Source organism: Dendrobates tinctorius, unplaced genomic scaffold (assembly GCF_039654945.1).
Source record: "Dendrobates tinctorius isolate UK_male_01 unplaced genomic scaffold, ASM3965494v1 ptg000064l, whole genome shotgun sequence".
Taxonomy (NCBI): Eukaryota; Metazoa; Chordata; class Amphibia; order Anura; family Dendrobatidae; genus Dendrobates; species Dendrobates tinctorius.
In genome coordinates, this window is record NW_027361732.1 from 265145 (window position 1) to 293054 (window position 27910).

Below are 27910 nucleotides of genomic sequence, written 5' to 3' on the forward strand. Positions count from 1 at the left end.
GATCGGTGCAGTCGCCTTCTGATCGCCCGCTGATCGGTGCAGTCGCCTTCTGATCGCCCGCTGATCGGTACAGTCGCCTTCTGATCGCCCGCTGATCGGTACAGTCGCCTTCTGATCGCCCGCTGATCGGTACAGTCGCCTTCTGATCGCCCGCTGATCGGTACAGTCGCCTTCTGATCGCCTGCTGAACGGTGCAGTCGCCTTCTGATCGCCCGCTGATCGGTACAGTCGCCTTCTGATCGCCCGCTGATCGGTGCAGTCGCCTTCTGATCGCCCGCTGATCGGTGCAGTCGCCTTCTGATCGCCCGCTGATCGGTGCAGTCGCCTTCTGATCGCCCGCTGATCGGTGCAGTCGCCTTCTGATCGCCCGCTGATCGGTGCAGTCGCCTTCTGATCGCCCGCTGATCGGTGCAGTCGCCTTCTGATCGCCCGCTGATCGGTGCAGTCACCTTCTGATCGCCCACTGATCCGTGCAGTCGCCCTCTGATCGCCCACTGATCGGTGGCCGCAATGACATCACACACTGACATTATGAGATGATGTCAAATAAGATTCACGTACAGACTTCGGGTCAGCCCGATAGTAAGTACAGTAGAAGCATGGCATATTGGGCAGTATTGCTAGTTTGGCTATATTCAGACCTTGCTGTTTTCATCCATATTTTTTTGGCTTTATTTATAAATTACTGTTTTGCCCTGTTCTTGGTGCATGACGTCACAACACACCGATTACCCTGGTGACGTCACCAGCCGCAGGACCGCGGCCGTCCATAGTATACATTACACAGCTTGGAAAAGTTGCTCAGAAACAACTGTTGCATCTTACAGTAGAGGGCGCTGTGTGACTGAAATTCCACAAACAGTCTCTCCTCCAATGAGAGCACGGAGTATCAGGCAGCGCACCAATGGCTGCAGGGATGAGGGGCGTGGCTTAGAGTGTGCGGCCGGGTGAATGGAGCTGAGCATAGTGTGGGCTGCGAGGCGGGACTCTCTAGTACAAAGGATGGGTCCCGGGGACTTTATGCTGGTGTAGCGGGGGCGCGCACGGGAAAAAGGGGACACCCGGCTTTCGGGGTGCAGATTACCGGGGTCCCGAACATGGGTAACGCGGAGAGTGCGGGGGGAGCCCCCGGAACCCCCTTATTACCGCTGAAAGTTCCGATGCCGGACCCGGGGGAGCTGGAGGAGAGGTTCGCTCTGGTCTTGGTAAGTTGTGAAGTGACTTTCTTATGTAGACGGTGACGGGACAAAAGACGGGATGTGTCCGCGGAGATCTGTGCACACGGGGGGCAGTGCCCGCAGAAGTGTCCGTGGTGTGGGGAGATGGAGGAAGGGGAGCCCCGGTTACTCCGCGCTGGGAGCTGCACCCGGACGGCTTATATGGGGGAGTCTCACACTGGGACTAGTGGCAGCTTACTGCGGCTGGCCAGGAGCTTGGGGCTGTCTGGTTGGCGCTGCCCCGGGGTGAGGGCTGTCTGGTTGGCGCTGCCCTGGGGTGAGGGCTGTCTGGTTGGCGCTGCCCCGGGGTGAGGGCTGTCTGGTTGGCGCTGCCCCGGTTGAGGGCTGTCTGGTTGGCGCTGCCCCGGGGTGAGGGCTGTCTGGTTGGCGCTGCCCCGGGGTGAGGGCTGTCTGGTGGGCGATGCCCCGGTTGAGGGCTGTCTGGTGGGCGATGCCCCGGTTGAGGGCTGTCTGGTTGGCGATGCCCCGGGGTGAGGGCTGTCTGGTTGGCGATGCCCCGGGGGGAGGGCTGTCTGGTTGGCGATGCCCCGGGGGGAGGGCTGTCTGGTTGGCGATGCCCCGGTTGAGGGCTGTCTGGTTGGCGATGCCCCGGGGGGAGGGCTGTCTGGTTGGCGATGCCCCGGGGGGAGGGCTGTCTGGTTGGCGATGCCCCGGTTGAGGGCTGTCTGGTTGGCGATGCCCCGGGGTGAGGGCTGTCTGGTTGGCGATGCTCCGTGGCGAGGGCTGTCTGGTTGGCGATGCCCCGGGGTGAGGGCTGTCTGGTTGGCGATGCTCCGTGGTGAGGGCTGTCTGGTTGGCGATGCCCCAGGGCGAGGGCTGTCTGGTTGGCGATGCCCCGGGGCGAGGGCTGTCTGGTTGGCGATGCCCCGGGGCGAGGGCTGTCTGGTTGGCGATGCTCCGTGGTGAGGGCTGTCTGGTTGGCGATGCCCCGGGGTGAGGGCTGTCTGGTTGGCGATGCCCCGGGTTGAGGGCTGTCTGGTTGGCGGTGTCCCGGGGTGAATGCTGTCTGGTTGGCGATGCCCCGGGGTGAGGGATGTCTGGTTGGCGATGCCTTGTTGTGGATGCCCAGGGTGAGGTCTGACTGCTGACTGGTTGTGGATGCCCAGGGTGAGGGCTGTCTGGCTGGCGATGTCCAGGGTGAAGTCTGGTAATGCCTATTGTGAGTGCTGACTGGTTGGTGATGCTCAAGGAAAGGTGAGGGCTGTCTGGTATTGCCCAAGGTGAAGGCTGACTGGTTGGCATTGCCTGGAGTGAGAGATGACTGGTTGGTGATGCAGTTGTGAGGGCAGACTGGTTGTGGATGCCCAGGGTGAAGGTTGACTGGTTGTGGATTCCAGGTGTGAGGGCTGTCTGGTATTGCCAAGGTGAGAGCTAACTGCTTGGTGATGCTTTGGAGTGAAAGTTGACTGGTTGGCATTGCCCAGGTTGAGGGCTGACTGGTTGGTTGTGGATGCCCGGGGTGAGGGCTGACTGGTTGTGGATGCCCGGGGTGAGGGCTGACTGGTTGTGGATGCCCGGGGTGAGGGCTGACTGGTTGTGGATGCCCGGGGTGAGGGCTGACTGGTTGTGGATGCCCGGGGTGAGGGCTGACTGGCTGGGGATGCCATGTGTGACGGCTGACTGGCTGTGGATGCTATGTGTGACGGCTGATTGGTGAAGCCCGAGGTGAAGGCTGATTGCTTGGTGATGCCCTGGAGTGAAAGCTGCCTGATTGTGGATGCCTGGGGTGAGGGCTGACTGGTTGGCGATGACCGGCGTGAAGGCTGACCGGTTGGCGATGACCGGGGTGAAGGTTGACTGGTTGTGGTTGCCATGTGTGAGGGCTGACTGACTGTGGATGCCAGTTGTGAGGGTTGACGATGACCGGCGTGAAGGCTGACTGGTTGGCGATGACCAGGGTGAAGGTTGATTGGTTGTGGTTGCCATGTGTGAGGGCTGACTGGTTGTGGATGCCGGAGTGAGGGCTGACTGGTTGGCGATGACCGTCATGAAGGCTGACTGGTTGGCGATGACCAGGGTGGTTGATTGGTTGTGGTTGCCATGTGTGAGGGCTGACTGACTGTGGATGCCAGGTGTGAGGGTTGACTGGTTGCTGATGCCCAGGCTATGACCCTTGCAGGGACAATTTGTGATTGTTCATGTGATCACACAGTTTACCAAGTTGTTGAATCTTAGAAGGTCAGAATTTGATACCAGAAACATTTTTCCTGAAATTTTCTGGCGACTGTCCTGATTTCTCCTGTGCTTGGCATGGTTCACACCTGTCTGTGGGCATCCAATAGAATGTGACGTCTTGTCACAAGGAAGAGCAAACCACCATTACTGTGAGCCAATGTGGCTTAAGCCTTGATGGCCCCGTTGTACACCGTGTACCCCTGCCCATACAGATGGGTGGTGTGTGTTCTCCGCCTGCCCCATAGCCTGGCACTGTGATATGGTGGCTGTGAGGGGTCCTGGCTCTGGGGCTCCTGTCTGGGTTGCTCCTTCTGTCTGGAGTCCTGGTTGTGCTCCTGGGTTTGGTTAGTGTTCTCTTTCTCTGGATCCGGCTCATTATATATTGTCCTTACTGGCGGTGTTTAGGTCTGGAGATCTCAGTCAGGGCCGTCTCTATCCTCCTTTTTTTTTCTCCTCTTCGATGGGGATTTTTTTCCCCTGCTCGGCTGAAGTCTCTTTTGGGATTTGAGGAATTTGTGCATAACTCTATAGAGGGGGCGTGCTCCAGGCAGCTCCAATAGACAGCTATTTGTTATGGGGCAGAAGCCTGTCAGTTCTCTACCTGCGGGGACCCCCTGTAATATTAGTAGCGGGGCTCACTTCGGACTATTTCTTTCCAATACAGGCAGATTAGACTTTACAAGTACTTCATGGGGATGGCTGACACGAGGCCATCACAGATTATCCCAGATTGTCCATCTAAATCTGTCCAGAGATTGAGGATTCCATAATTAACTGCTTAGTAACTGGTAATTGGTTTCTTGTTAAAGTGATGCTCCACTTTCTGGCTTCATTTTTTTGTGCGGCATTTCTAGTGATAAAATGTTATTCTTTCGGCTATTCAGCTCCCCTCGTTTTATCTGATGATGTCCATCACACTTTGATCTGGAGCCAGAAGTGGATTCAAAAGAAAGGGTGGAATATAAAGAACTTGTATTAAAAAACTACGTACACAATGAAATGGTGTTATTAAAGGAAATCCCGTGCGTGTGTGAAACCGCCCTTCTGAAAGTGTCTTCACTGCCAACCATCTAGACCACCAGGGCCAAAAATCTCCAAACCATGAAAGACTACTTTTCTAATCTACGTATGAAGGATATTGGAGGATCACACTGATCACGTGCTAGACTGTTTGAGAGTGGAGGTCTTAACAATAGGGGAACTCGCAGTGGTCTGTCAGGACGTGTGTGGTGCCATGGTTGTTAGACAGCTTATAGGAGAAATATTGCCATGCTTTGGATAGGATAATGTGGGAGTCGGGGGTTTCTCTCCTAATTTTTATCATTAGATGAATGGTTGTAATCCTATTCCGAAGTGATACTATTGTGTGTTCTTCAAGTGTGATGTCTCCAACAGGGAGGGGTGGAAAGATTACTGAACAATGGCTGACGAACTATGGCAATGACCATGTAAAACGCAGGAAATGCTCTCCTCGTGCCGTTTAACCTGTTCACGGCAGCTTCTCAGTAGGTAGTCATTTCTGCAGTATCTGTAATGATGCATCTGAATAGAGGCCCATGGCGTTGTGTCTTGTATGTGATCGGGAGTTTCATGGCTCTCCGGGCTACAGCACAATTGGATGGGGTTCTTGTATTGTGTCCCCCATACACATTAGATAGCTGTCGGCCAGACGTTCATCTGACAACTGAGGTCTGAAAAAGCCGAATATTGCCAGGACAGAGGCCGTTTAGTGCCCACTTCATTCGGGTGAATGGCTCCACCTGGGTTCAGAAGATGGTTTTTCAGTGACTGTGATGGAAACTCTGACATAGTGTTTGGTGTAGAGCAGGGTTCCCCAAATCCAGTCCTCAAGGCCCACCAACTGATCATGTTTTCAGCATTTCCTTAGTATTGCTCAGGTGATAATTGCATCACCTGGGCAATACAAAGGAAATCCTGAAAACATGATCTGTTGGTGGGCCTTGAGGACTGGAGTTTTGGAACCCTGGTGTAAAGCATTGTAAAAGTGTGAACTGAGACCTAAGCTGGCCATACACATTACATGGCTGTCCGCCGAATAATGCTACAGCTGATCGGACGGCCGGCATCTCATCTGACATTCCCATATACAGGAGCTCTCATTCGGCTGAACACTCCTGTGTTCTCCATGAGAAAGCCACCGGCTGACATGTTTGCTGGTGGTTTATCTCTAGGTGATCAATGTGATCAGCAGTCTGAAATCAGACACGTGCAATTGTCAGCTCTCCCGACCATCAATCAGGCGGCACCCCATACACATTAGACCAGCACACAACCCCATCGGTATTGTCGGATTTGCCCAACGTTTGTCTAATGTGTATGGGGGTCTTTAGATCGTTGGCCAAGCCTGTTGCTATTGACAGGTTCAGTTGAGGTTAGTCTAATGTATACTAAATTTGCTGACGTGTGTGTGTGTGTGTGTCTATGAGGCTGACGGTGACAGTCACATATATATCTCTTTGCTTTTTCCATCATCCCGCAGCCACAGAGGATACATGTATCCATCCAGGGCCGTCACCCCTCAAGGTTTTCCAGTTACGTGGGTTCTGTGGGTGGCACTGAAGTTCAGGGGTCCTTCTTGCTTTCACATATGAAGGTCCTGTGGCTCACTGCTATGGAGATCTTCTCGGCCGGCACGGTGTCTAGGGTCCCCTTATTACTTTTTTCGAGATCTTGTGGCAGATTGTTCTTGTCACACATTTATAGGCTGTATGCCAGAGCACATCAATGAAAATTGCTGTAAAATTTTATTGACTTTTTTACATAACAGTCGCTGAGTATCTCCGCCATGGTGGAGAATTTCCTTAAGGTTATGTACCCATGTATGCAGAAATAAACGGACTCCTTCCCAGGAAAAATGCGTGATTTTTGTGCTTTTTTATGCGGTTTTTAAAGGCGCATCCTCCTGCTCATAGAATATAGTTAGAAATGCGGATTTTTCCGCAAAATTAATGAGCATGCTGCATTTTTTACCGCAATGCGGTTTTTTTTTCACAGAAAAAAAACGCATCAATATGCACAAAAAGTGCGGAATTCATTAAAATGAATGGGATGCTTCTTGTAAGCGTTTTTGCCAGTAATAACGCTTAAAAAACGTGACAAAAATGCTTACGTGGGTACACAGCCTCAAAGACATGATTGACATCTTTGACTTGGTAGTATAAAGTATTGGCACAGCGTCTAAGGCTCGTACATGTGTGGTTTTTCCCATAGCTGGAGCTAGGCTTTCCTTCACCTGGGGCGAAAGGTTTCATATATTTTCCTTACCCTGTGACTAAAATCCCAAAGTGTGGGGGGAGGGTAACAGCCACTCTGTGTGACGGGATGGATGATGGTATCGGGATGATACAGAACTTCTAGCGCTTGTCTCTTATCGGAGTTTCCTTTTAACCACAGAGAGGAAGTTGGTCAGATTGTGCGGGATTTTCTCAATTACCCATATGACAGTGTTATATATTTTTCCTTTTTTTCTGTGTGGAACCATGATAGCAGCAATGTTTCGCTTCTTATTGGTGGAGTCACATAAGCACATGGGTGTATGATGGAAGGCAGGGGTACAAGGAAAGCAGATGTGAATGACGCCTAATGCTGTGACCTAAAATCACCTTTATTGGTTTCCATTTCATTCTTTTGCACTTTATTTAATGTCACGCAGTCCTGTATAATTGCCTTTGTCTTGCTAAATAGTTAAAGGGAATGTGTCAGCTACCCCAGGCCCCCAAACACCCACCATGTATTTATTGCTACCATTATGCCCTTTCTAACAAGCGCCTATTAGTGGTTTACTCACTTCATCATATTCCAAAAATCAATTTTATAACTTGGCCCATGATCTGCTAATTAGTGGGTGGACTAGATTGGGGGAAACGACGCCCCCACGACTTAGCATCTCACTAATTTGCTTGTGTGATGTGTTTTCCGTGTATTCTCGCGTGTTAATCGAGTATTTTTGGCATGCTCAAAAAATATGCTCGTCACCGAGGCTGAATGTGTCGTGGCTGTCAACAGCCGCAAAGCATGTGGGGATTGCCTGCTTGTTAGGCTATCCCTGCTGTCACACAGCCACGACACATTCAGCCTCGGCGACTCGTGCCTATTTCTCAAGCACGCCAAAATGCTCGATGAACACTTGAGCATGCCCAGATAACACCTTAATTGTAATAAAATAATGAAATGCTTCCTATAACTAGACATCCACCCTTCAAATTGTCGTTGAGACATTTTAACCCATTGGCTTTCTTTTACTTTATTGTTCTTCCCTTGAAACTAATGGTAATTTTTTTTTTTTTTTACAATTTTTTTTTTTTTTTTTTTTTTTGTGGCATTTTCAAACCAGTCCTTGCTAGTCCACCCCCTTCACCTTTTTTAATTTGTGCTGTGATGGAGTGTGGCAAAGCCTGTTTGACAAAGTCCTAATAATTTACACCACAAAAGTGGCTTACCGTAAATTACGCCAAAAGTGAACCCCAGTCCCTGGCCGGAGTAACGTTACTGGCCGAGGTGTGTTGATGGTGTAAGAAACTGGAGATGAATTTGTCGCATCCTTTCCTCCAGCATTCCTTTATTAAGACTGCCATACAACACACCAACCTTACTGAATCGGGGCTTATGGTTTTTCAGTAATTTCTGATGTTAGTTACTCATGGCAAAGCTTGTGGGAACGTGTGGTTATACCAAAGGGGGCCGGATTACCAGTTAGAACGGATTGATTGCAGCTCACACATGGCACGCCTAGAATGAAAATGTAGAAACTTTCACACATTCTAAAGCCACGGCGCATGAATATTGTCTTGTCGCATTGAAGCCTCCACCTATTGGTTACCAGTGAGGTGGGTCACCACTTGTAGGGGTTGTCAGTCGTCTTTTGGTCACCAGATCTGTGATTTGGCTGATTTAGCAGCTTAAATAGCATCTCAGAAATACATGTTGAACAGCAAGTCACTGATAAGGTCTTGGTAGAACAACTTGTTTGAGTATTGCTGTTGAGCGATCAGTCACTGCAAAGCCCTGAAGAACCATGTGAGGTGGAGGCTTCAAGGGTTTGGCCATCTAATATACTCTCCTCAACACTGAAGGTGTAACAGCAAGAAGGAAAAGCCAAGGAATGATGGAAATCCCAGGATGGATAGACATGTTACTGATGTGCAAATGATGAAAAAGGGAAAGACATTTTCAAAACCTCTTCTATTCAGTGTAGAATATGAGCGCCACACACAGAAATCAATGCGGTCATTAATGGTTATCTGAAGAATGGTCCCAATGGATTTTTGGAAATTAAATAATCAAGATCCACTGCTGGCAGCTCCTTTTGAAGTTTCCTACCAATGAGATCCCAGATGTGTTTGATGGGAGACAAGTTCGGAGACACCACAGGCCAATGTAGCACCTTTAGGCCGTGCAGTATGCTCACAGTCCACATCAACAAGAGCGCTGACATTAAAATATCTGTCGATATTGTGATTTTTTTTTTTCATTATTCCATGGCTTTGCCTTCTTGATGTTGCAATCCCAATGTTGAGGAGCATACTGTATATGCATGTGGGCACACACCCCTCCATAGATGGATCAATTGAACACTTTCATGGCATCTATTTCAGTTGACATGTAAAATGGCCAGCCTGCCTGGGATAATTACATAGGCTATGTCCTCCAAAATTGAGTATCATTGTCAAAATAGATCATAAAGTATGTGTCTTGGAGCAGCAGCCTGTGGTCTCAGCTCATGGGTTATATAATTGGAGGTTGTACAGTTACTAAATAGAGATTTCTCTTTTCCAGTTGATAGTAATCCTTCCTGGGAATTCTTCTTTCTCCGTGTGGATCACGTAATGCTGAGGGATATATAGGGTGTGATCAGCCCGGACGGGGAAAATATCACTCCCTTGCTCTGCTCTTAACATCCTCCGCTCTGTGATTGCATTGCACCATAGTAGCTAAATTAGTATGATATTAGTCTATATAGTGCCGTAGGGTAATGGGGATGTCCATTGCTTAATGTTACCCTTAAGTTATACAGCATGATTATCGAGGATGAGTGTTCGTAGTAACGCGCTCCTCCTGATGATCGTGCAGTGTAAACAGGCTGCTGATACCCGAGGAACGAATCATGTCTCTCGGGGGTAAGGTGAAGCGATCTTTTGGTTTTGACTAAAACATCATCGTTCTCGGCAGCGCATCGTTCTGTGCAGACCTCTGAATCGCCGTCTGCCTGCCTAAACAGGTTATTAAATGAATGCAGACCTGCAAACGTCTTACTGATCAGAGGCTGATTAACGCCACATTGCTTGGTGTAAATGCACCTTAAAGAGAACCTATCCCCGGTTTGGGGCCGCCCTTTATATTTAAGAAACTAGTGAGCAGCCTCACACTGGTGATTTTTTTCTAATTATCACCTGATATAAAAAGGGGCCAAAAGGATTCCTAATGCCCTCCTGATTTTCCTCAAAAGTTGGGTTTGAACTTCCCTGCAGAGTGGAATCCCAGAACCCTCCGCGGCCCTCCTCGCTATGAAAAGGGGAGAACTTGTGTGGGAGATCTCACTCTTTGCACTAATTCACCGCTGCCACGTACTTTACTCATCTGTTACTAAATGGTAAAATCATTAAAGGAGATATCTACGACCATAAAAAAAAATGTGCCTAAGCACTAACGGGCATGTAGTTGGTAACTACTTCTGCCTGTCGTACCTGGTGTCGGTCATTGACCGCCCCTGCTGGAGATTCCTGTCAACAGAGCAGTGGTTTCTCTTCCAGTTACCAGGACGGGACTCCTGGCGTCATGCTGAATGACAGCCAGCGTTCTCCAGTTAGGCAGCTGACAGCCGGCTGTCAATCAGCATGACACCAGTAACCCTGCCCTGTCGACAGGAGAGAAACGGACAGGCACGCAGGTAGCAACTACCAACCTCTTAGTGCTTAAGCACATTTTCTTAACGTTCCGAATATCCCCTTTAAAGCAGTAAGGATACGGCAGCGCTAGATTTTGGCAAAGAGTGAGATCTCCCTCTTTCATAGCGAGGAGGATTGTGGGACCCCACTCTACATAGAAGTTTGCAGCCAACTTTTCCAGAAATTTGGGTCTTTTTGAGGAGGAGGGTGGACATTAGGGATCCTTGTTACCACTTTTGCCAATAGGTGATCTTTGGAAAAAAAAAAAAAGAAGCAGTTTCAGGCAGTCCACTCTTTTCTTAAAGGGCAGCAGACTGGTTATAGGTACTCCTAGGCTGTCTTAATACTTTGTACATCACTCTGCTTAAGAGTACGCTCACTTCTGAATATAAAAAGTAGCTGAGATTCTCAGCCACAAAAGTTGGAGAGTGTCATGTGTTTTTTTTTTTTTTTTTTCTCAGCTAGCATCTGTATTACATGCGTATGCAATGAGTTTTAACATCAGCTTTTACATACAGAAATTCTCTGTCATTTCAAGTTATGTTGGTTTTCGAACTAATAAAGAAATCTTATATACAGATATAGATAGAAACATGTCAATGAGGTATATAATTAGTGCAGTGTGTGGGTATCTTAGGGCTCGGTCACACATAGCGACGCACCAGCGATCCCGACAACGATATGACCTGGTCAGGATCGCTGGTGTGTCGCTACATGATCGCTGGTGAGCTGCCAAACAGGCAGCTTCACCAGCGATCAGCACCAGCGACACGTGGGTAACAAGCGACACACGTCGCTTAGTTACCAGCGGCACTTAGAAACCCGATGTGTACCTTGGTTACCAGCTCCCTGCACCAGCGCGCTGGTAACTAAGGTACACATCGGGTTTCTAAGCGCTGCGCGCCACTTAGAAACCCGATGTTTACCTTGGTCACCAGGCTCCAGCTCGCTGATCGCTGCTCTCCCGCCTGTCACACGCAGCGATGCATGCTGGCCAACGGGAGACCAGCGATCAAAAAAATGTCTTGGCTATTCCAGGACGATCAGCGATACCCGGCAGAGGGGCCGGTCGCTGAGAAGTGTCACACACAGCGATCTCGCTGGTGAGATCGCTGTTGCGTCACAAAACTTGTGACTCAGTAGCAATCTCGCTAGCGAGATCGCTATGTGTGACGGGGGCTTTACTGTACATGTATTTATCTAATACTTAAATAAATTAAAGAAAAAAATGGGATCCCCCTTAATTTTCTAAACCAGCTGACAGAAAGCTGACAGCTCGGGGCAGATGTTTATAGTCTGGCAAGAAGGTACTAAACATGGAGCTTCTAAGACTATTAATATCAGCTCACAGCTGTCTTCTTATCCTTTACAGGTTATTAACAAGGGGTGACCCCCTGAATAAATAATAACATGGGGTCCCCCTATTTTTAATAACCATCGAAGGCTAGGCGGACAGCTGTCGACTGATATTAATAGCCAGGGAAGGGGCCATGAATATTGGCCCCCTTCCGATACTAAGATCACCTGCCCCACAAATGGCACATCCATTAGATGCGGCAATTCTAGTGCTTAGCCTCTACTCTTCTTACCTTGGTGCGGTGTCAAGTGAGGTAATAGTATTGGGGTTGATTTCAGCTTTGTACTGTCAGCTGACATCAAGCCCAGGGGTTGCTAATGGAGAGGCGTCTATAACACAGAGTAAAGTCCTTTTAATTGAAATAAACACGCACAGCCCTTTATTTGAAATAAACACTCCCCTACCCTCTTTTACCCTTTTATTAATATCCAAAGAAAAATAAAAACAAACCCACAGAAATCCTCACCTGTCCCCAATAATCCCTTGTCCCGCAATGAGCCCAACTTGGCTACACCTGGATGCTTTGCCGAGTGGTCACATAAAATGCGACCCCTCAGCCCGGCATCCAGGAGACATTGAGCTGCGCGTGAAGAATGCAGCTTCAGTGCCGAGTGCTAACGTCCGTAATGTGACTGGAGTTCATAGCCAATGAACTCCGGTCACCTCTTTGATGTCAGCGCTCGCTGCGTGAGAACTTTCTAAAAAATGGACACAAGGCTTGCATGCGGATGAGAGTATGGTTGAAAATCTTCTGTTTTCTGGATGAAGATCAGACAGTTTTTATTTTATTTTTTTACATATTCTTTTGTGTTCTTAGCCGGACGTTAACAAGTCCAACTCCAAGTATACCAGTCTGCAGTCTGGAATTTTTTAACTGTTATTTCCTAAGTGCACACTCTGGAGCGAACAGTTACCCACTGAGGTGTAAATTAAAAAAAAAAACAAATGAAACCCTATACTTTCCTACCGGAGTGTCTGCACTGTTCTGTACTTGGTTCTGTGTCCCCTGCCTGGTCTCCTGGCATCAGCAGGAGAGAAATGTTTCTTCTCTGTCAGATGGAACATGAAGGCTGCAGCCAATCAGCAGACTTTAATTGGCTGCAGGGATCATGTTCACACCCCTAGATGCTCCTGCCAGGAAACCTGAGGGGATCCCGTATTGAGAGTGGAAAGACGCCGCTGGTCCTAACTTTGAGTCCCGGTCTTTAGGCCTCTTGCACATGGCAGTGTTGTGCTCACAGAGGCTTGTGTAGTCTGGGTGCCGTGGATCCTCTGTGCCACCCTATGATACTTTTATATGGCGCCATCAGCAGTACTGTGAGACCCCATAGAAATGTATTGCTGGCGAAATCTGCACATACATCTGCATGAAATCTGCCCCCCACGCTTGTGACTGGGATGTTCTCCCTTTCATACACCGGGATCCGAGGACTCCTACTGCAGGAATAAGTGACCTGTCTCTTCCTTCTGTCGGAAATGCTGAGGATTAGCTCCTTAGGATGACAATGATGCTAATCCCCGTGTGAATGTGCTGTACCCCCGCAGCGCACCGACACGCATCCGAGCGGAGACTTGGATCTCTGTTGTGGGAACTCCTTAGAATCCACCGTGTGGCCATACAGCAGCTTACGGTCAATAATTGCAGCATTATTTCTACACTGATTGACGTCTCCTGGTTTTGGCTTACTAATACTTCTTTATATACCAACCATAGTGACGTTTTTACTAGGACATGCATCTTTCCAGCTGTAAAAACGACATGTCCACTATCTGCTGCTATTGCTTGCCTGTTTGCAGGCACTGCGGCCTTATTTTGCGGCACCATAACCATTGCATGCTCTTTGGCAGATGTTACTCTTTGCAATCCTTAGGTTGAAGTCTGCGGCAAACCTTGTAATCTGTTAGTCAGATGTGCGGGCTGAGTAGCCAACTTTCAGCCTCTTTCTTCTGATCTCGCACGACCGGCTTTACAGCTGCCAGCCCTGTAGGACTTGTAGGATCAGTCTGAACTTTTGCATTTTCTCCCACCATATCTTGTGAGAGGGGTGCTAATCCTACGTGGGGGTACAGAGCTGGCACAGAAGGCTTGTACTTCGCATGGGGTAGAGATCCCAGAAGCCTTACAGTGGTAGGTTGTATCGGCTCCGGCTCATCCGCGGACTGAGGGGTCTTCCAGATTTATCTCCATTCAGCACATTTACGGGGGGTTTCCTGAATGGGCAGGTTCATCGCGTTTCCCATCCCCCATGCTTTCCTGATTCCATCAGATTTATTTTTTTTTTCAACTTACTTTTGGAAAGTACATGCACTCAGATGTGACCTTCTTGTAGCACAGTATGAAATGTTTGGTGTTTAGCGCTCCTTACCTGTAGGTGGTGAGTGAGAAGCCGCCACACAGATTCCATGATGATCCAGGCAGGTCTGGCTCAATTGCACCTCTGTGTGGAGGCCTTTGGGTCTCTTCACATTTCCATTTTGAGTATTCATAGACTCCCATTATATAAAAATCACACCATGTTTACTGTGTCTCCCTGAATAGGATGGCAGAGTAAACTACACTACTAAGCAAGTAGTAGTATAGCAACCCAAGGGTATATAGTTAAAAAAAACAAACGCGTGAGGACACCTAATGGTCAAGCTTGTGCTAATATGTCGTAGCCCCTGAAGGGAGGGGGAGACCACTCGCATCAGTGTCTGTTAGTGAACTAGAGAAGAGTTCTCTCATGATCTGTCAAAAGGGCCGTGAAATCGCTTAGAGGAATGAAGCTGTGCTGATACATGAGAGCTAGTGAAGGTAGCAGCATCCTGGATCCCAGACTATGTATTCAGCATGTAGGACTGTGAAGACACCTACATGAGAAAAGTCAAAACTACGAGCATATTATGAGTGGCATGTTGGGAAGTTTGAAAAGGAATGATTGAAGATTGCAGCCTGAAACTTAAAGGGTATCTGTCAGCAGGTTGTTGCTACCTTATCTGAGAGCAGCATGATGTAGAAAAGGAGACCCTGAATCCAACGATGTATCACTTAGATTACTGGGTGCAGCCGTTTTGGCACAGAGTTTTAAGATTTTTAATGAAGCAGAGCTGAGAAAGCTAACCCTGCCCACACCAGGCTCTCCATATACAATGGCTATAAACCAGGGCTGTGGAGTCGGTAAGCCACAGTTGCGACTCCGACTCCGACTCCTGGATCTTATCAGGCTCCGACTCCGACTCCTTCATAAATGGCCAATTCATAACAACAAATTTACTGTTGTAAAATATTAAACATCGTGCTTATTCAGTTTCTCACCATCATATAAGTAATCAGACCACTTAGAGCAAAAACTACATTTATTAGAATACAATTAGAATATAGCAAATAACTTTTATGCAGTTAATAAGAAGAAATCTATAAATTTGTCCTCAGAAAAAGTATTGCCTCTGTCAGATCCTCCTTCATGGATGCCCTCAAATCTGATCTAATTATTTTGAGAGCAGAGAACAACCTGTCTACACTAACTTGTGTTGGTGGCAAAGCAGTAACCACTCGGGCAACATCTCTGACAATGTCAGGATACAGAGGAATCGCTTGTTGCACTGTTATTTTTGATGAACGGTCAAATTTCTCAATTTCTTTTAGTGCACATGAAAAATTCTGCTGAAATGTACTGGCTGTGTTCCTTGATGGGGATGACTCTTCTTCTATGCGGGAACGCTTTGCACGGTCCTTGTGATCCAAATATTTTTCGAAATTAAATTCTTCATCAGTTGATGATGAGGGTGAAGATGTGGCAGGACGACCAAATTCTTCTTGTTCCTCCTGACTGTTCTGCAACCCTTTCATCCTTACTGCTATTTCAAACAGAGCTTCTTTTCCTTTACTTAGCTGTTGATCATCTAGAAGAATCCGATGCATTGGGTCTACATAAACAGCTGCCAAAAGAATGTTATTTTGTAATAGTAGCTCCTCTCTCCGTTTCATTGATGTAGCAATGCCACTTGCAATTAACCCTCCTCTTTGGGACAGGCGAAACATCAGGTTCTTCCACTCCTTTAAGAAAATACCTGGAGTTAAGTTCTCTGCTTGTAATTTTTTAGTCACTGTAAATGGGTGCTCTAGCAATTTTTCCAGCTCAGTCACCTGATTCCACTGACTTTCATTTAGCGTCAGTTGAGGGTTAGCCATGTCTACAAGAAAGGTTTTCAGTTCAACCAAGCGCTGAATCATTAAGTAAGTACTGCCCCATCGTGTGGCTTGATCAATAATTGCCCCTTTTCCAGCACGTCTCTTCAAAATTGAGTCAACTTTAGGGGTTCTGGCAACAGTAGCCAATTTTCTCACCTTGCCAATCAGTGCAGCAGCATGTCCTTCTTGCAGACTGTCTCTTATAGCCAGCTGTAGTGTATGCACAACACAGCGCATGTGATGAATGAAAGAACATTGACACAGTTTCAACAAGATCATCTAAACTATCATGTTGCTGTTCATCTGAAGTAACTTTAGTTTGCTCCTCAGTTACAATACTGTGTTCCTTTATTTCAAACATTTCTGTGTCTGGACCCAGAATGTTCTTCTAGCTGCTGGTCACCATCATTACTCTCATTCATTAGTTTAATAGTACTTATCATATTTGAAGCATTGTCAGTTACGACAGAAAGAACTTGCTCTTTTTTAAGTTCATAGTCTTTTCCACCAAGACCTGGAGAAACTCACTGGTGTGATGAGCTTTGGTGTCTTTTACTGCCAATGTCTTGGTAACTATTTCATTTTTGTCACAAACAAATCGGACATTGATGGCAAAATAGTTCACTCTGTGACGTGTGCAGGCATCCATTTTAAGAAACAGAAAGCGTCCCTTGAGAGTTTTTTTAAGTTCTTCCTTTTGTTTAAAAGCTTCTTCGATTACTAATTTTCTAATACTCTCTCTCCAGAGAAACACCAAGCTTGCGGGCCATTTCCCCATTCAGACACATAAAAGCTGGTCGTGAAAATAATGAAATAGGCACACTATCCTTTACAACAAGCTCTATGATGTTTTTTAAATGTATCTACTGTCATTGTCACAGTAACTTTGTCACTGACAAAATATCTTGCAACTGATGGCTGCAAAGTTCTCTGCTCCTTTGTTTGACTGGAAGAGCTGGGCACTGGTTCATTGGTTTGGATGCAGTCTTTCTCATCTACTGCTTTCAGTACTTCTGGATGAAAGCGCTGTGAATGTCTCTTTAGATTAGAAGCTCTGGTAGGAGCATTTTTATCTTTGCCTGAATATGCACTCATCTTGGCATCACAGCATTTGTTTTCGTCTGGATCATTTGTCATACACTGACAGACATAATGTTTTCTATCTTGAGTGATGGTGAAATGTTCAAATACAGCTGATTTACTGTGATGCTTCTTTGACATTCTCAGGTTTTTAATTCTGCATTCACAATCCAAATGACAATTGTTTTTCCTAAAAACAATTGTACAAAATTATTGCCAGGTCGTACAACTGATATAGTGGTCAGTAATACTGTTATTATTCCTTATGTACTCACAGTTAACTGATGCAAAGTTTGTTGAAAGGATAATACTTCTTACAGTCTTCCTCTTCTGAGTAGCAGGCAGCTGTGAGATGCTTGGAAGACGCACACCTAGTATGATCTAGTCTAGAGGAGGATCTTTACTACTAAGAATTTGCAACACATTTTCACTTTCAGTTTCATACATTGTAAGTAGGGGGGTTGGGGCAGCATGAGGTTAACCAAGTATAAGATTAGATAAGGGCAGTGGAGAACAGTGACACACAAGAAGTAAGAAATGTCTCTATCTCCAGCAGAACTGCTTATCACTGTTGTTCATAGTTTGATAGAACATATATATTTGAGTAACATTTATAAAATTCATATGAAAGTTCAATTATGAAATAGTTAATACATTTTTTTTAAAGCTGGAGTCGGTACATTTCTACCTACTCCGACTCCAACCAAAACTAACTCCGACTCCACGAGTCCGACTCCACAGCCCTGCTATAAACCCTGAGCTGCTTATCACAGGAGGGGGTGAAGTCAGGCTAGTGCCCCCCCCCAACCCCAAACTAGTCACAGCAATGATAATGTACTGGTGATAAAACCTTCAGTGTAAATAAACAGCACACAGCTTAACATGTGACGCATCCCTGAATTCTGTGTGTTAACCCCTAATTCATGTTGTCCACAGATTACATAGCCAAAACCTGCTGACAGATTCCCTGCAAAGGGAATCTGTCCCCAGGTTTTTGCTAGCCGAATCTGAAAGCCCCAGGTTTTTGCTAACTTTTGCTAACCGAATCTGAAAGCAGCACAATGTAGGTGAAGAGACCCTGATTCCAGTGATGTGCCACTTCATGGGCTGCTTGTTGTCATTTTGATAGTCATTTATCTCTGCTGCAGATCTAGCCGTTCTCTGAATACTGAGCTCTGTATAACCCCACCCACACCACTGATTGGCAGATTTCTGTGTACACTGTGCATAGCCAGAAAGCTGACAATCTGGTGGGGGTGGGGTTGTACAGAGCTCATGAATATGGAGGACTATGTGGCAGCAGGTTTACCAGTCCTCTAATCTCCTGCTTATAAAACAGTGATTTTATTAAAACTACACTAAGCAAACCAGTAAGTAACACGTCGCTGGAATCAGTGTCTCTGTCTGTACATTATGTTGCACTCACATTAAGTGGCAAAAAACCTGGTGACAGATTCCGTTTAGGGCCAATATACACATTAGACTAATGTTGGCCGAACCCTCCAATATCGATGGTTCCAGCCTGCAGTCTAATGCCTATGGGCGACACTGGCTGCCTGTGGAGATGTAAATCGGGCATACCGTATCTGACTTTGGACTGCCGAGGATACTGTACTTTTCTCCCACAGATAAGTCGGCGACTAACATGTCAGCTGGCAGTCTTCTCATAGAGGGCACAGGAATGCCCGTGTATATGGGAGAGTGGGCCAAGATGGAACTTTTTTTTTTTCTTAATAAACTAAAGGTAACCACTAGTATATGTAAGAATATTTATTTTTCATGTCCAATGTGTTCATGCCTTTAAATAAAGTTTTCATGGTCCTGATTATGGGGGTCATTTATTGTAAGTGTTCTTGTTTTCACCTTTTTATCTTATCATGTATTTTTCTTATTATTATTATTATTATTATTATTATTATTATTATTACATTTTGCCTATATTTTACAACTGACCCAGTGCAACCTTTGTGGAAAATTCCAAGCCTGCTAGGAATAAAAGCCAACATGTCTAAATCTAATTTCTCCCTCGCAATACCCAGATCCTCATTTGCAAAGGTTTGTAATTACACCTCCCGTTTGTACCACATGTAAGGGTTTCTAAACAAATCACCCGAATAGCAAAGATCTCCATGTTTTGGCTGTGATTCACCCGGACTATCCCTCCACCAGATGGGAGATCTCTTTCAGGTTGCAAATTTGCGATAGAAAATAATAATGTTGACGTTGCCTTATAACAGCTGGATAAGTGACAGAAGAAAAATCACAGAAACTCCTTCACCTCGAGGAATTCACGAGGGAGTTGGGTTCAGGGGGAAGATGGCTCCTCGTATCGCCAGCTATATCATAGGGATTGTGTTTGCATTCTTCTGCCCTTCTAGTTCTGGTTGCTTACCTAATGTACGCACCTGTGAGTTCAAATTATTCCATGCTTCACCACCTGTTTTCCTGATAAACCCAGTGTCCCACCATTAGCTTCCACAATAAGACCTTTCTAATGCAAAGAGGACTAGTATAGTAATCCCAACATGCCCCTATGGCCCAATGGTCACCCATAGGAGTGCATCTGCCTGGTCCGAGGGCCACGCTGTCACATTGTACGACTCTCCAAGGCATAGTTATGGCATCCACAGGATATGACCTAATGTTTCACACCTAGGGTTCTCCTTCAGGGGCTCCCTGATGAATCTCTCCAGAGAGGAGAACTACCCTTGTAGATGTCTACATTGTACACAGGGTTACAGCATTAGTCATTCACAATAGTCTTATGTGCTGCCATCTCTTCACTTTGTGTATGGTTTAGGATGTGGTTATGTCCCAGATGGGAATACCCATGGAAAAGATCACTGCAGGCGAAACTGAAGCCCTGGGTCATGCATTGTACGACGCACATTCATTTCTTTAAGCTTTGCTCTATAGGGGTTGCCTTCTTTTGTTAAATGTGTAAAGTTAAAAAGAAGATTGTAAAGCAATATGGCAACTCGCCTCTTAGGAAAAATCCTTTCTGTTTTCAATAATGGAGGATTTCTGAAGCTGTACTGTACTGCTCTGCAGGGCCGATGTCCTAGGCACTGAACGCGCTTTCACGCTCTTTGATGTAGGACTGGCAAGCCCTGTTCTAAAGCTGGACGGATCGCTGGTGCACAGCATGGGATAGCGCACTCCTCTGCCCATCAGCGTGCCCATGCTCTCGGCTGACCGGTCAGTCTTCAGGAGAGCACCTCTTTGTTGAGAAGTCTGCAGGATACGTGACCACTGCAGACTGTCATTGGGCTTTAAAATAATCATGCCCTCTACCTTGGCGGGGATTGGCTGCTGTAATCACCTGTCACCACTGCAACCTTTCAACCAGTGTGGAGCAATGGAGAGGCGGCGCATGAGGAGGGACGTGCTGGTGGGTTTGTTATTTTACAACATAATCTCTAGTCCCCGTTTTGAATGAAACTAGACCATCCCTCTAATGGAAATTACACTGTAAGATGTTGTCGTGCAGGGGGTTGGACCAGATGACCCAGCAGGTCCCTTCCAACTCTACCATTCTATGAAACAGACAAAACACTCGTTCGAGTGAAATGATCTTTTGTGCATCTTTGGTGGTGTATCATCCTGTGTAAACAGGAGTGGCACTGCTGAGAACTCTGACAGCCTCCACACGGAGCAATCTAGTTTAAATCATTTACTTTGGTTCGCCTACGTAAGTCAGCATTCAAACAGCCACCGATTGGTAAAGTTTACCTATCGTAATGCCGATTGGTCCGTGTGGATATGATAACATAATTGGCACGAGTCGGCGTCATCGCCAGCTCCTACAAATCTTGCGCATGCATGTCTCTCATTTCGGCAGCATCACTGCACCTCTCTAGCCAGGTATAGGCTTTCCCGATTCAGAGGCGCATTGCCCATGACCAGGAGTTCAGAAGACTGCTTCCGGTCATGGGCAGTGCGCCCCCAAAGCCTCTGATGTGCAAATTATGTTGTCACGCCCATAGGGACCTGGGAACAGGGCAGACTGTTGTGAATTCACTTTCTGGTCTACCTCTGGTTGCTGGTGAGGGTGGTGGAGCTGGTTGTATTGACAGAGGAGTCGTGAGTTCTCTTTCCGGGCTCCCTCTGGTGGTTGCAGGAGGTAATGAAGCTGATCTAATTAACAGAGGCTTGCCACCTGATAATGAGGATGACGATCGGACATCTGGAGTCTCTGACTGGATTTAAGACAGCCGTCTCCCTCTATCCCTGCTGGTGATTTTTCCTGCCTCCTGAGGTCTTAGTTTCCAGTTCAGTCCCTGCATTCTCAAGCTAGGTGTTCTTTGCTATTGTTCACATTTGATTTGGTTTTTACTATTCAGTTTTGTGTGGTCAGCCAGCCCCGGCTGGTGCTGTGCTGAATTTCCATCCTTATGTTACTGTTTGTGCCAGTTTGCTTTTTGTCCCTTATTAGATTGGCCTCATTTTGCTCTGTTCTGAGAATATGCCAGAGTGCTGATATAGTGGGTGAAGTCTAGTGACTTCAGGGTTTTTTTTTTGCTATCAGAAGTGTTGGACATTTTTGCAGGTTTTTTTGGGCGTGATTGTAGACAGTATCTTTCCTTTCATGTCCTTTCTAGTTAGTGTGGGCCCCATCGTTTGCTCAGCCTATTTTCCTACCTGTGTTTGTGTTTTCAACTTGTCTCACAGACAATATATGTTTGGGGGCTATCTATTCCTTTGGGGTCTGCTCTGGGGCAGTTTAGTTCCCCTTTTCTTGCTTTAGGCTTATTTAGTCCTTCGGCTGTGTCGAGGCGTCTAGAATCATCGTAGGTATGCTCCACGGCTTCTGCTAGTTGTGTGGATAGGATCAGGGGTCTGCAATCCGCTTAGTTACCAACCTCTCTGGTTTTCTGTGGCTGAGGCCACTTTCACATTTGCGTTTAAGGCTGCAGCGACGGCCTACGCACGGGCGCCGCTAAGCCCCACCCCTGCCACGCCTCCTCCGGTAGCTCCGCCTACCAGCGCAGGACGCTGCATGCGTCCTGCGTCCCCTATCGGGGTGGGGCTTAGCGGCGGCCGTGCGCAGGCCGTCGCTGCGGCCTTAAACGCAAATGTGAAAGTGGCCTTAGCTTGGTCTTGTTTTCCTCCTCGGTGACCCAATCATAACAGAATTACCAGCCTAAACCACAGATTCTAGGGTACTCAAAAGCAGGAAAGAAAAAAAAAAAAGTGTCAGAATTTTTTTTTTTTATATGTATTTTTTTCTCTGGGGCCGTAGGAGGATTTTTTCTTTAATGGAGATTAAGCAATTGTCTGATCGTGTTGAGCAGCTCGCTGCTGAAGTCCGGAGAATTTCCGCCTATCTCGCTCAATCACATGCTGTTGAACCAAAAATCCCTACTCCTGATGTGTTTTCTGGGGATCGGTCTAAATTTTTGAATTTTGTAAATTATTTCTTGCCTTGAAGCCTAACTCATCGGGGAGCTCTGTGGAGCAGGTTAAAATTGTCATCTCCTTGCTGCGCGGCGATCCCCAGGATTGGGCTTTTTCTCTGACACCTGAAAATCCTATTCTGACTAATGTGGACGCATTTTTTTCAAGCCTTGGGGTTGTTGTATGATGAACCTAATGCTGTTGATCAAGCTGAGAAAACCCTATTGGCATTGAACCAGGGTCAGGATTCTGCAGAGTTATACTGTCAAAAATTCCGAAACTGGGCGGTCCTTACTACATGGAATGATGGTGCCTTGGCAGCTCTCTTTCGGAAGGGTTTATCAGAAACCGTAAAAGATGTTATGGTGGGATTTCCTGTTATCTCTGGTCTTGATGATTCTATGTCATTAGCCATTAAAGTTGATCGGCGTTTACGTGAACGTAAAACTACACGAGAGGCGTTGCCATCTTTTGAACAAACGTCTGAACCCATGCAATGTGATAGGGTTTTGTCTAGGGCGCTATGTGATGAGTTTAGAAGGCGTAATAAGCTGTGTTTTTTCTGTGGAGACGCCTCTCATATTATTTCTGTCTGCCCTAAACGAGAGAATCGTTTTGCACACACATTTGCGGTGGGCAGTGTACAACCTAAGTTCCTTTTGGCAATTACTCTGATCTGCTTCTTGTCTACATTTTCTGCTAAGGCTTTTGTAGATTCAGGAGCAGCTTTGAATCTGATGGATTTCGACTTTGCTAAACGTTGTGGTTTTCCCATGATACCTCTTCGGACGCCTATTCCTTTGAGGGGTATTGATGCTACGCTTTTGCCGGAGAATAAACCCCAGTTTTGGACCCAGGTGATAATGCGAGTTGCCCCAGACCACCAAGAAAATTGTAAATTTCTGGTGCTGCACAATTTGCATGATACTATTGTTCTGGGTTTTCCCTGGTTGCAAACTCATAACCCAGTTTTGGATTGGAAGTCTGTGTTTGTGGCGAGTTGGAGTTGTCAGTGTGTTCTTAGTGACACTCCTGTTTTCTCCACCTCTCCCCAGTCTCATAATATTCCTGACTATTTGACTGATTTTTCTGATGTATTTAGTGAGAGTAAGTCTGCGTCTTTGCCTCCTCATAGGAGTTATGACTGTGCAATTGATTTGATGTTCGGGTGTAAATTTCCCAAGGGTCGACTTTTCAACTTATCGGTACCCGAACATGATGCTATGCGATCTTATATCAAGGAGTCGTTGGAGAAGGGTCATATTAGACCATCCTCTTCACCCTTAGGTGCTGGGGTTTTTTTTGTGACCAAGAAAGATGGTTCATTAAGGCCTTGTATTGACTATCGTTCCCTTAACAAAATTACGGTTAAATATCAGTACCCGTTGCCCCTAATTTATTTTCCAGAGTTAAAAGTGCCTGCTGGTTTACCAAGCTTGACCTCAGGGGGGCATATAATCTTATTCGCATCAAGCACGGGGATGAATGGAAGACGGCGTTTCATAATACGGAGGGACATTTCGAGTACCTGGTGATGCCTTTTGGGCTCACTAATGCCCCTTCTGTCTTTCAATCCTTTATGAATGATATTTTCCGGGACTTTGTGGATAAGTTTTTGATCATCTATCTGGATGATATTTTGATCTTTTCCAGTGATTGGGATTCTCATGTGGAACATGTCCGGACTGTGTTCCGGATTTTGAGGGAAAATTCCCTGTATTTTAAGGGATCGAAATGCCTCTTTCTTGTACAAAGGATTTCATTTTTGGGATTTATTTTGTCTCCGTCAACTATTGAAATGGACCCGGCCAAGGTACAGGCCATTTATGACTGGGTTCAGCCCACTTCTTTTAAGGCTCTCCAGAAGTTTTTGGGTTTTGCTAATTTTTATCGTAAATTTATAGGTCATTTTTCCGGTATTGTCAAACCACTGACTGATCTGACCAAGAAGGGCGCTGATGTGCTGAATTGGTCTCCAGAGGCTGTCTCGACATTTCAGGAGCTTAAGCGGAGATTCACTTCTGCTCCGGTTCTACGGCAACCTGATGTCTCACTTCCATTTCAGATGGGGGTAGATGCTTCTGAGATTGGTGCAGGAGCTGTTTTGTCCCAAAAAGATCCGGTGACTTCTAAAATGAATCCCTGTGCCTTCTTTTCTCGAAAATTTTCCCCATCTGAACGTAACTATGACGTGGGGAATTGGGAATTGTTGGCCATGAAATGGGCATTTGAAGAGTGGAGACATTGGTTGGAGGGAGCTAGACATCAAGTTGTGGTCCTTACAGACCACAAGAATTTGATTTATCTGGAGTCGGCCAAACGCTTGAATCCTAGACAGGCTAGGTGGGCCTTGTTTTTCATGCGTTTTAATTTTGTGGTCTCTTTTCTTCTGGGCACTAAGAATGTTAAGGCAGATGCCCTTTCTAGGAGTTTCTTTGCTGATTCTCTTATTGTGACCGAGCCTACTACCATCCTAGGTGAGGGGGTAGTTCTTTCTGCCATCTCGCCCGATTTGAGACGCGCCCTGGAGGAATTTCAGGAGGACAAACCTGAGCGTTGTCCTATGGGAAAATTGTATGTTCCTGACCAGTGGAGGAAGAGAGTGATGTCTGAAGTTCATTGCTCCGCGTTGGCTGGTCATCCAGGTATTTTTGGTACCTTGTGATGTCAGGAATTTTGTGCTGTCCTGTCGGACTTGTTCTCGGTCTAAACCCTGTTCTCGTTCTAGTGGGTTGTTGATGCCCCTGCCGGTGCCCAAGAGGCCATGGACCCATATCTCAATGGATTTTATTTCTGATCTTCCTGTCTCTCAGAGAATGACTGTTATCTGGGTGGTTTGTGATAGATTTTCTAAGATGGTCCATCTTGTACCACTCCCAAAGTTGCCATCTTCTTCAGAGTTGGTACCCTTGTTTTTACAACAGGTGGTTCGGTTGCATGGGATTCCTGAGAACATTGTGTCGGACAGAGGAGTCCAGTTTGTTTCCAGATTCTGGAAAGCTTTTTGTTCCAATCTGGGAATTCAGTTATCTATCTCCTCTGCGTTTCATCCTCAGACCAATGGGCAGACTGAGAGAACAAACCCGACTTTGAAGTCCTATTTGAGATGTTGGCCGAATTCGCGCTAAACAATAGAGCTAGTTCTGCCACTTTGATTTCGCCCTTTTTCTGTAACTTTGGGTTTCACCCTCAATTTTCTTCAGGACAAGTGGAATCTTCAGTCTGCCCAGGTGTGGACACTGTGGTAGAGAGAATGGAGCAGATTTGGGACCAAGTGGTGGATAAGTTGTCCCTCTCTCAGGAAAAGGCCCAGCGGTTTTCCAACCGGCATAGGACCATTGGTCCCCGGTTTAAAGTAGGTGATATGGTTTGGTTGTCATCAAAGAATATTTCTATGAAGGTTGTGTCTCCAAAGTTCAAGCCAAGATTTATTGGACCTTATAAGATTTTGGAGATTCTTAATCCTGTTTCTTTTCGATTGGCTCTTCCAGTTGCGTTTAAGATCCATAACGTGTTTCATAAATCTCTGTTGAAGAGGTTTGTTGAGCCAGTAGTTCCTATGGCGGCACCTCCTGACCCTGTATTGGTTAAAGGCAATGTGGAATATGAGATGTGGTAGAGAAAATATTGGATTCTCGTTTGGCTAGACGGAGACTCCAGTACTTGGTCAAATGGAAGGGTTATGGCCAGGAGGATAATTCTTGGGTGTCTGCTTCTGACATTCATGCCGATAGATTGGTATGTGCTTTTCACCGGGCCCATCCCGATCGGCCTGGTGGTGTGGATGAGGGTTCGGTGACCCCTCCTCAAGGGGGGCTACTGTTGTGAATTCACTTTCTGGTCTACCTCTGGTTGCTGGTGAGGGTGGTGGAGCTGGTTGTATTGATAGAGGAGTCGTGAGTTCTCTTTCCGGGCTTCCTCTGGTGGTTGCAGGAGGTAATGAAGCTGATCTAATTAACAGAGACCTGCCACCTGATAATGAGGACGACGATTGGACATCTGGAGTCTGACTGGATTTAAGACAGCCGACTCCCTCTATCTCTGCTTGTGATTTTTCCTGCCTCCTGAGGTCTTAGTTTCCAGTTCAGTCCCTGCATTCTCAAGCTAAGTGTTCTTTGCTATTGTTCGCATTTGGTTTGGTTTTGTCTATTCAGTTTTGTGTGGTCAGCCAGCCCCGGCTGGGGCTGTGCTGAATTTCCATCCTTATGTTACTGTTTGTGCCAGTTTGTTTTTTGTCCCTTATTAGATTGGCCTCTTTTTGCTCTGTTCTGAGAATATGCCAGAGTGCTGATATAGTGGGTGAAGTCTAGTGACTTCAGGGTTTTTTTTGCTATCAGAAGTGTTGGACATTTTTGCAGGGTTTTTTGGGTGTGATTGTAGACAGTATCTTTCCTTTCCTGTCCTTTCTAGTTAGTGTGGGCCCCATCGTTTGCTCAGCGTATTTTCTTACCTGTGTTTGTGTTTTCATCTTGTCTCACTGACAATAAATGTTTGGGGGCTAGCTATTCCTTTGGGGTCTGCTCTGGGGCAATTTAGGTCCCCTTTTCTTGCTTTAGGCTTATTTAGTCCTTCGGCTGTGACGAGGCGTCTAGAATCATCGTAAGTACGCTCCACGGCTACTGCTAGTTGTGTGGATAGGATCAGGGGTCTGCAATCCGCTTAGTTACCAACCTCTCTGGTTTTCTGTGGCTTAGCTTGGTCTTGTTTTCCTCCTCGGTGACCCAATCATAACAGCAGACTAGTCCAGAGAACTAATGCCACATCGACTACTCAAAGCTCTAATTTGCATATGAAAAGCGGACCTTATAAACACTTTTTTTTTGAACATTGATTGAAATGAATGATGTTACACAGGGCTGGTAGGCAGGGAATTTAGTCATACATCTGTGAATGCTGCTGGGTTGCAGAACATGGGGGCCTGACATGTTCCCTTGAATAACCATAAATGCAAAGCAAAGCATTCTTACTTGGCATCATTTTATCCGCACCAGCTTAAAACTTGTGCAGTACTGTGTACTTCTGTCTAATAGACATTGATTTGATATGTTGTGTATCGAGCCTATACCTTTTGTGGTGCAGTGACCACTGTGTCCGCTAAGGGGCGCTGTGTGGGTGCCCCAGGACAGGCATGTCCATTGTGGTAATGGAAATAGGAGGAACGGCAGGATCGTAAATGACCGGTATGTATCCCGGGGGGGTGGCCCTGGGATGGAAGCTTGAATGTGTGTTAATCAGCAGAGGTACTGCTGAGGTTTTTGTTACAGTGTATCAGGGAAGGCTTCCAGGTGGCTGGTGAGACGGGTGGCACCAGTCACCTACAAACCCACCCAGGGGCGTGTGTCTGAAGTAAATCCCTATGTGTGTGGTTGTGAATCTGAAGGACCTGCAATGAGTTCATAGCCATGTGATGCTGTGGGTGTGGCTACGGACCATATAAGGTGACCAAGGTAAGTCACATGAGAGAATGCCTGGATCTGATTGGTCTGTGTGGAAGGTGCCGGGAGGCCGACGTCCTAGTAGGAGTGTTGCCTTCCTGAAGCGCACATGTGGACGCCGCTGACCGTGTGTGGCCTGTGTGTAATAGCCT

At 46.5% G+C, this 27910-nt stretch overlaps 1 protein-coding gene across 5 annotated transcripts in view; it reads left to right on the plus strand.

Annotated features, from left to right (window-relative positions):
* Window positions 1-914: 914 nt before the first annotated feature.
* The window catches only part of FMNL3 (formin like 3), a 129008-nt gene continuing 102012 nt past the window's right edge, over window positions 915-27910 (plus strand). For 3 of the 5 annotated variants that reach the window (XM_073580206.1, XM_073580212.1, XM_073580207.1), the window contains exon 1: window positions 915-1205. In XM_073580206.1, the coding sequence (XP_073436307.1) occupies window positions 1098-1205 (108 nt within the window). In that variant the 5' untranslated portion in view covers window positions 915-1097. Of the gene's footprint in view, window positions 1206-27830 lie in introns of those variants that run through there. The other 2 variants (XM_073580208.1, XM_073580211.1) reach the window with 2 other exon arrangements.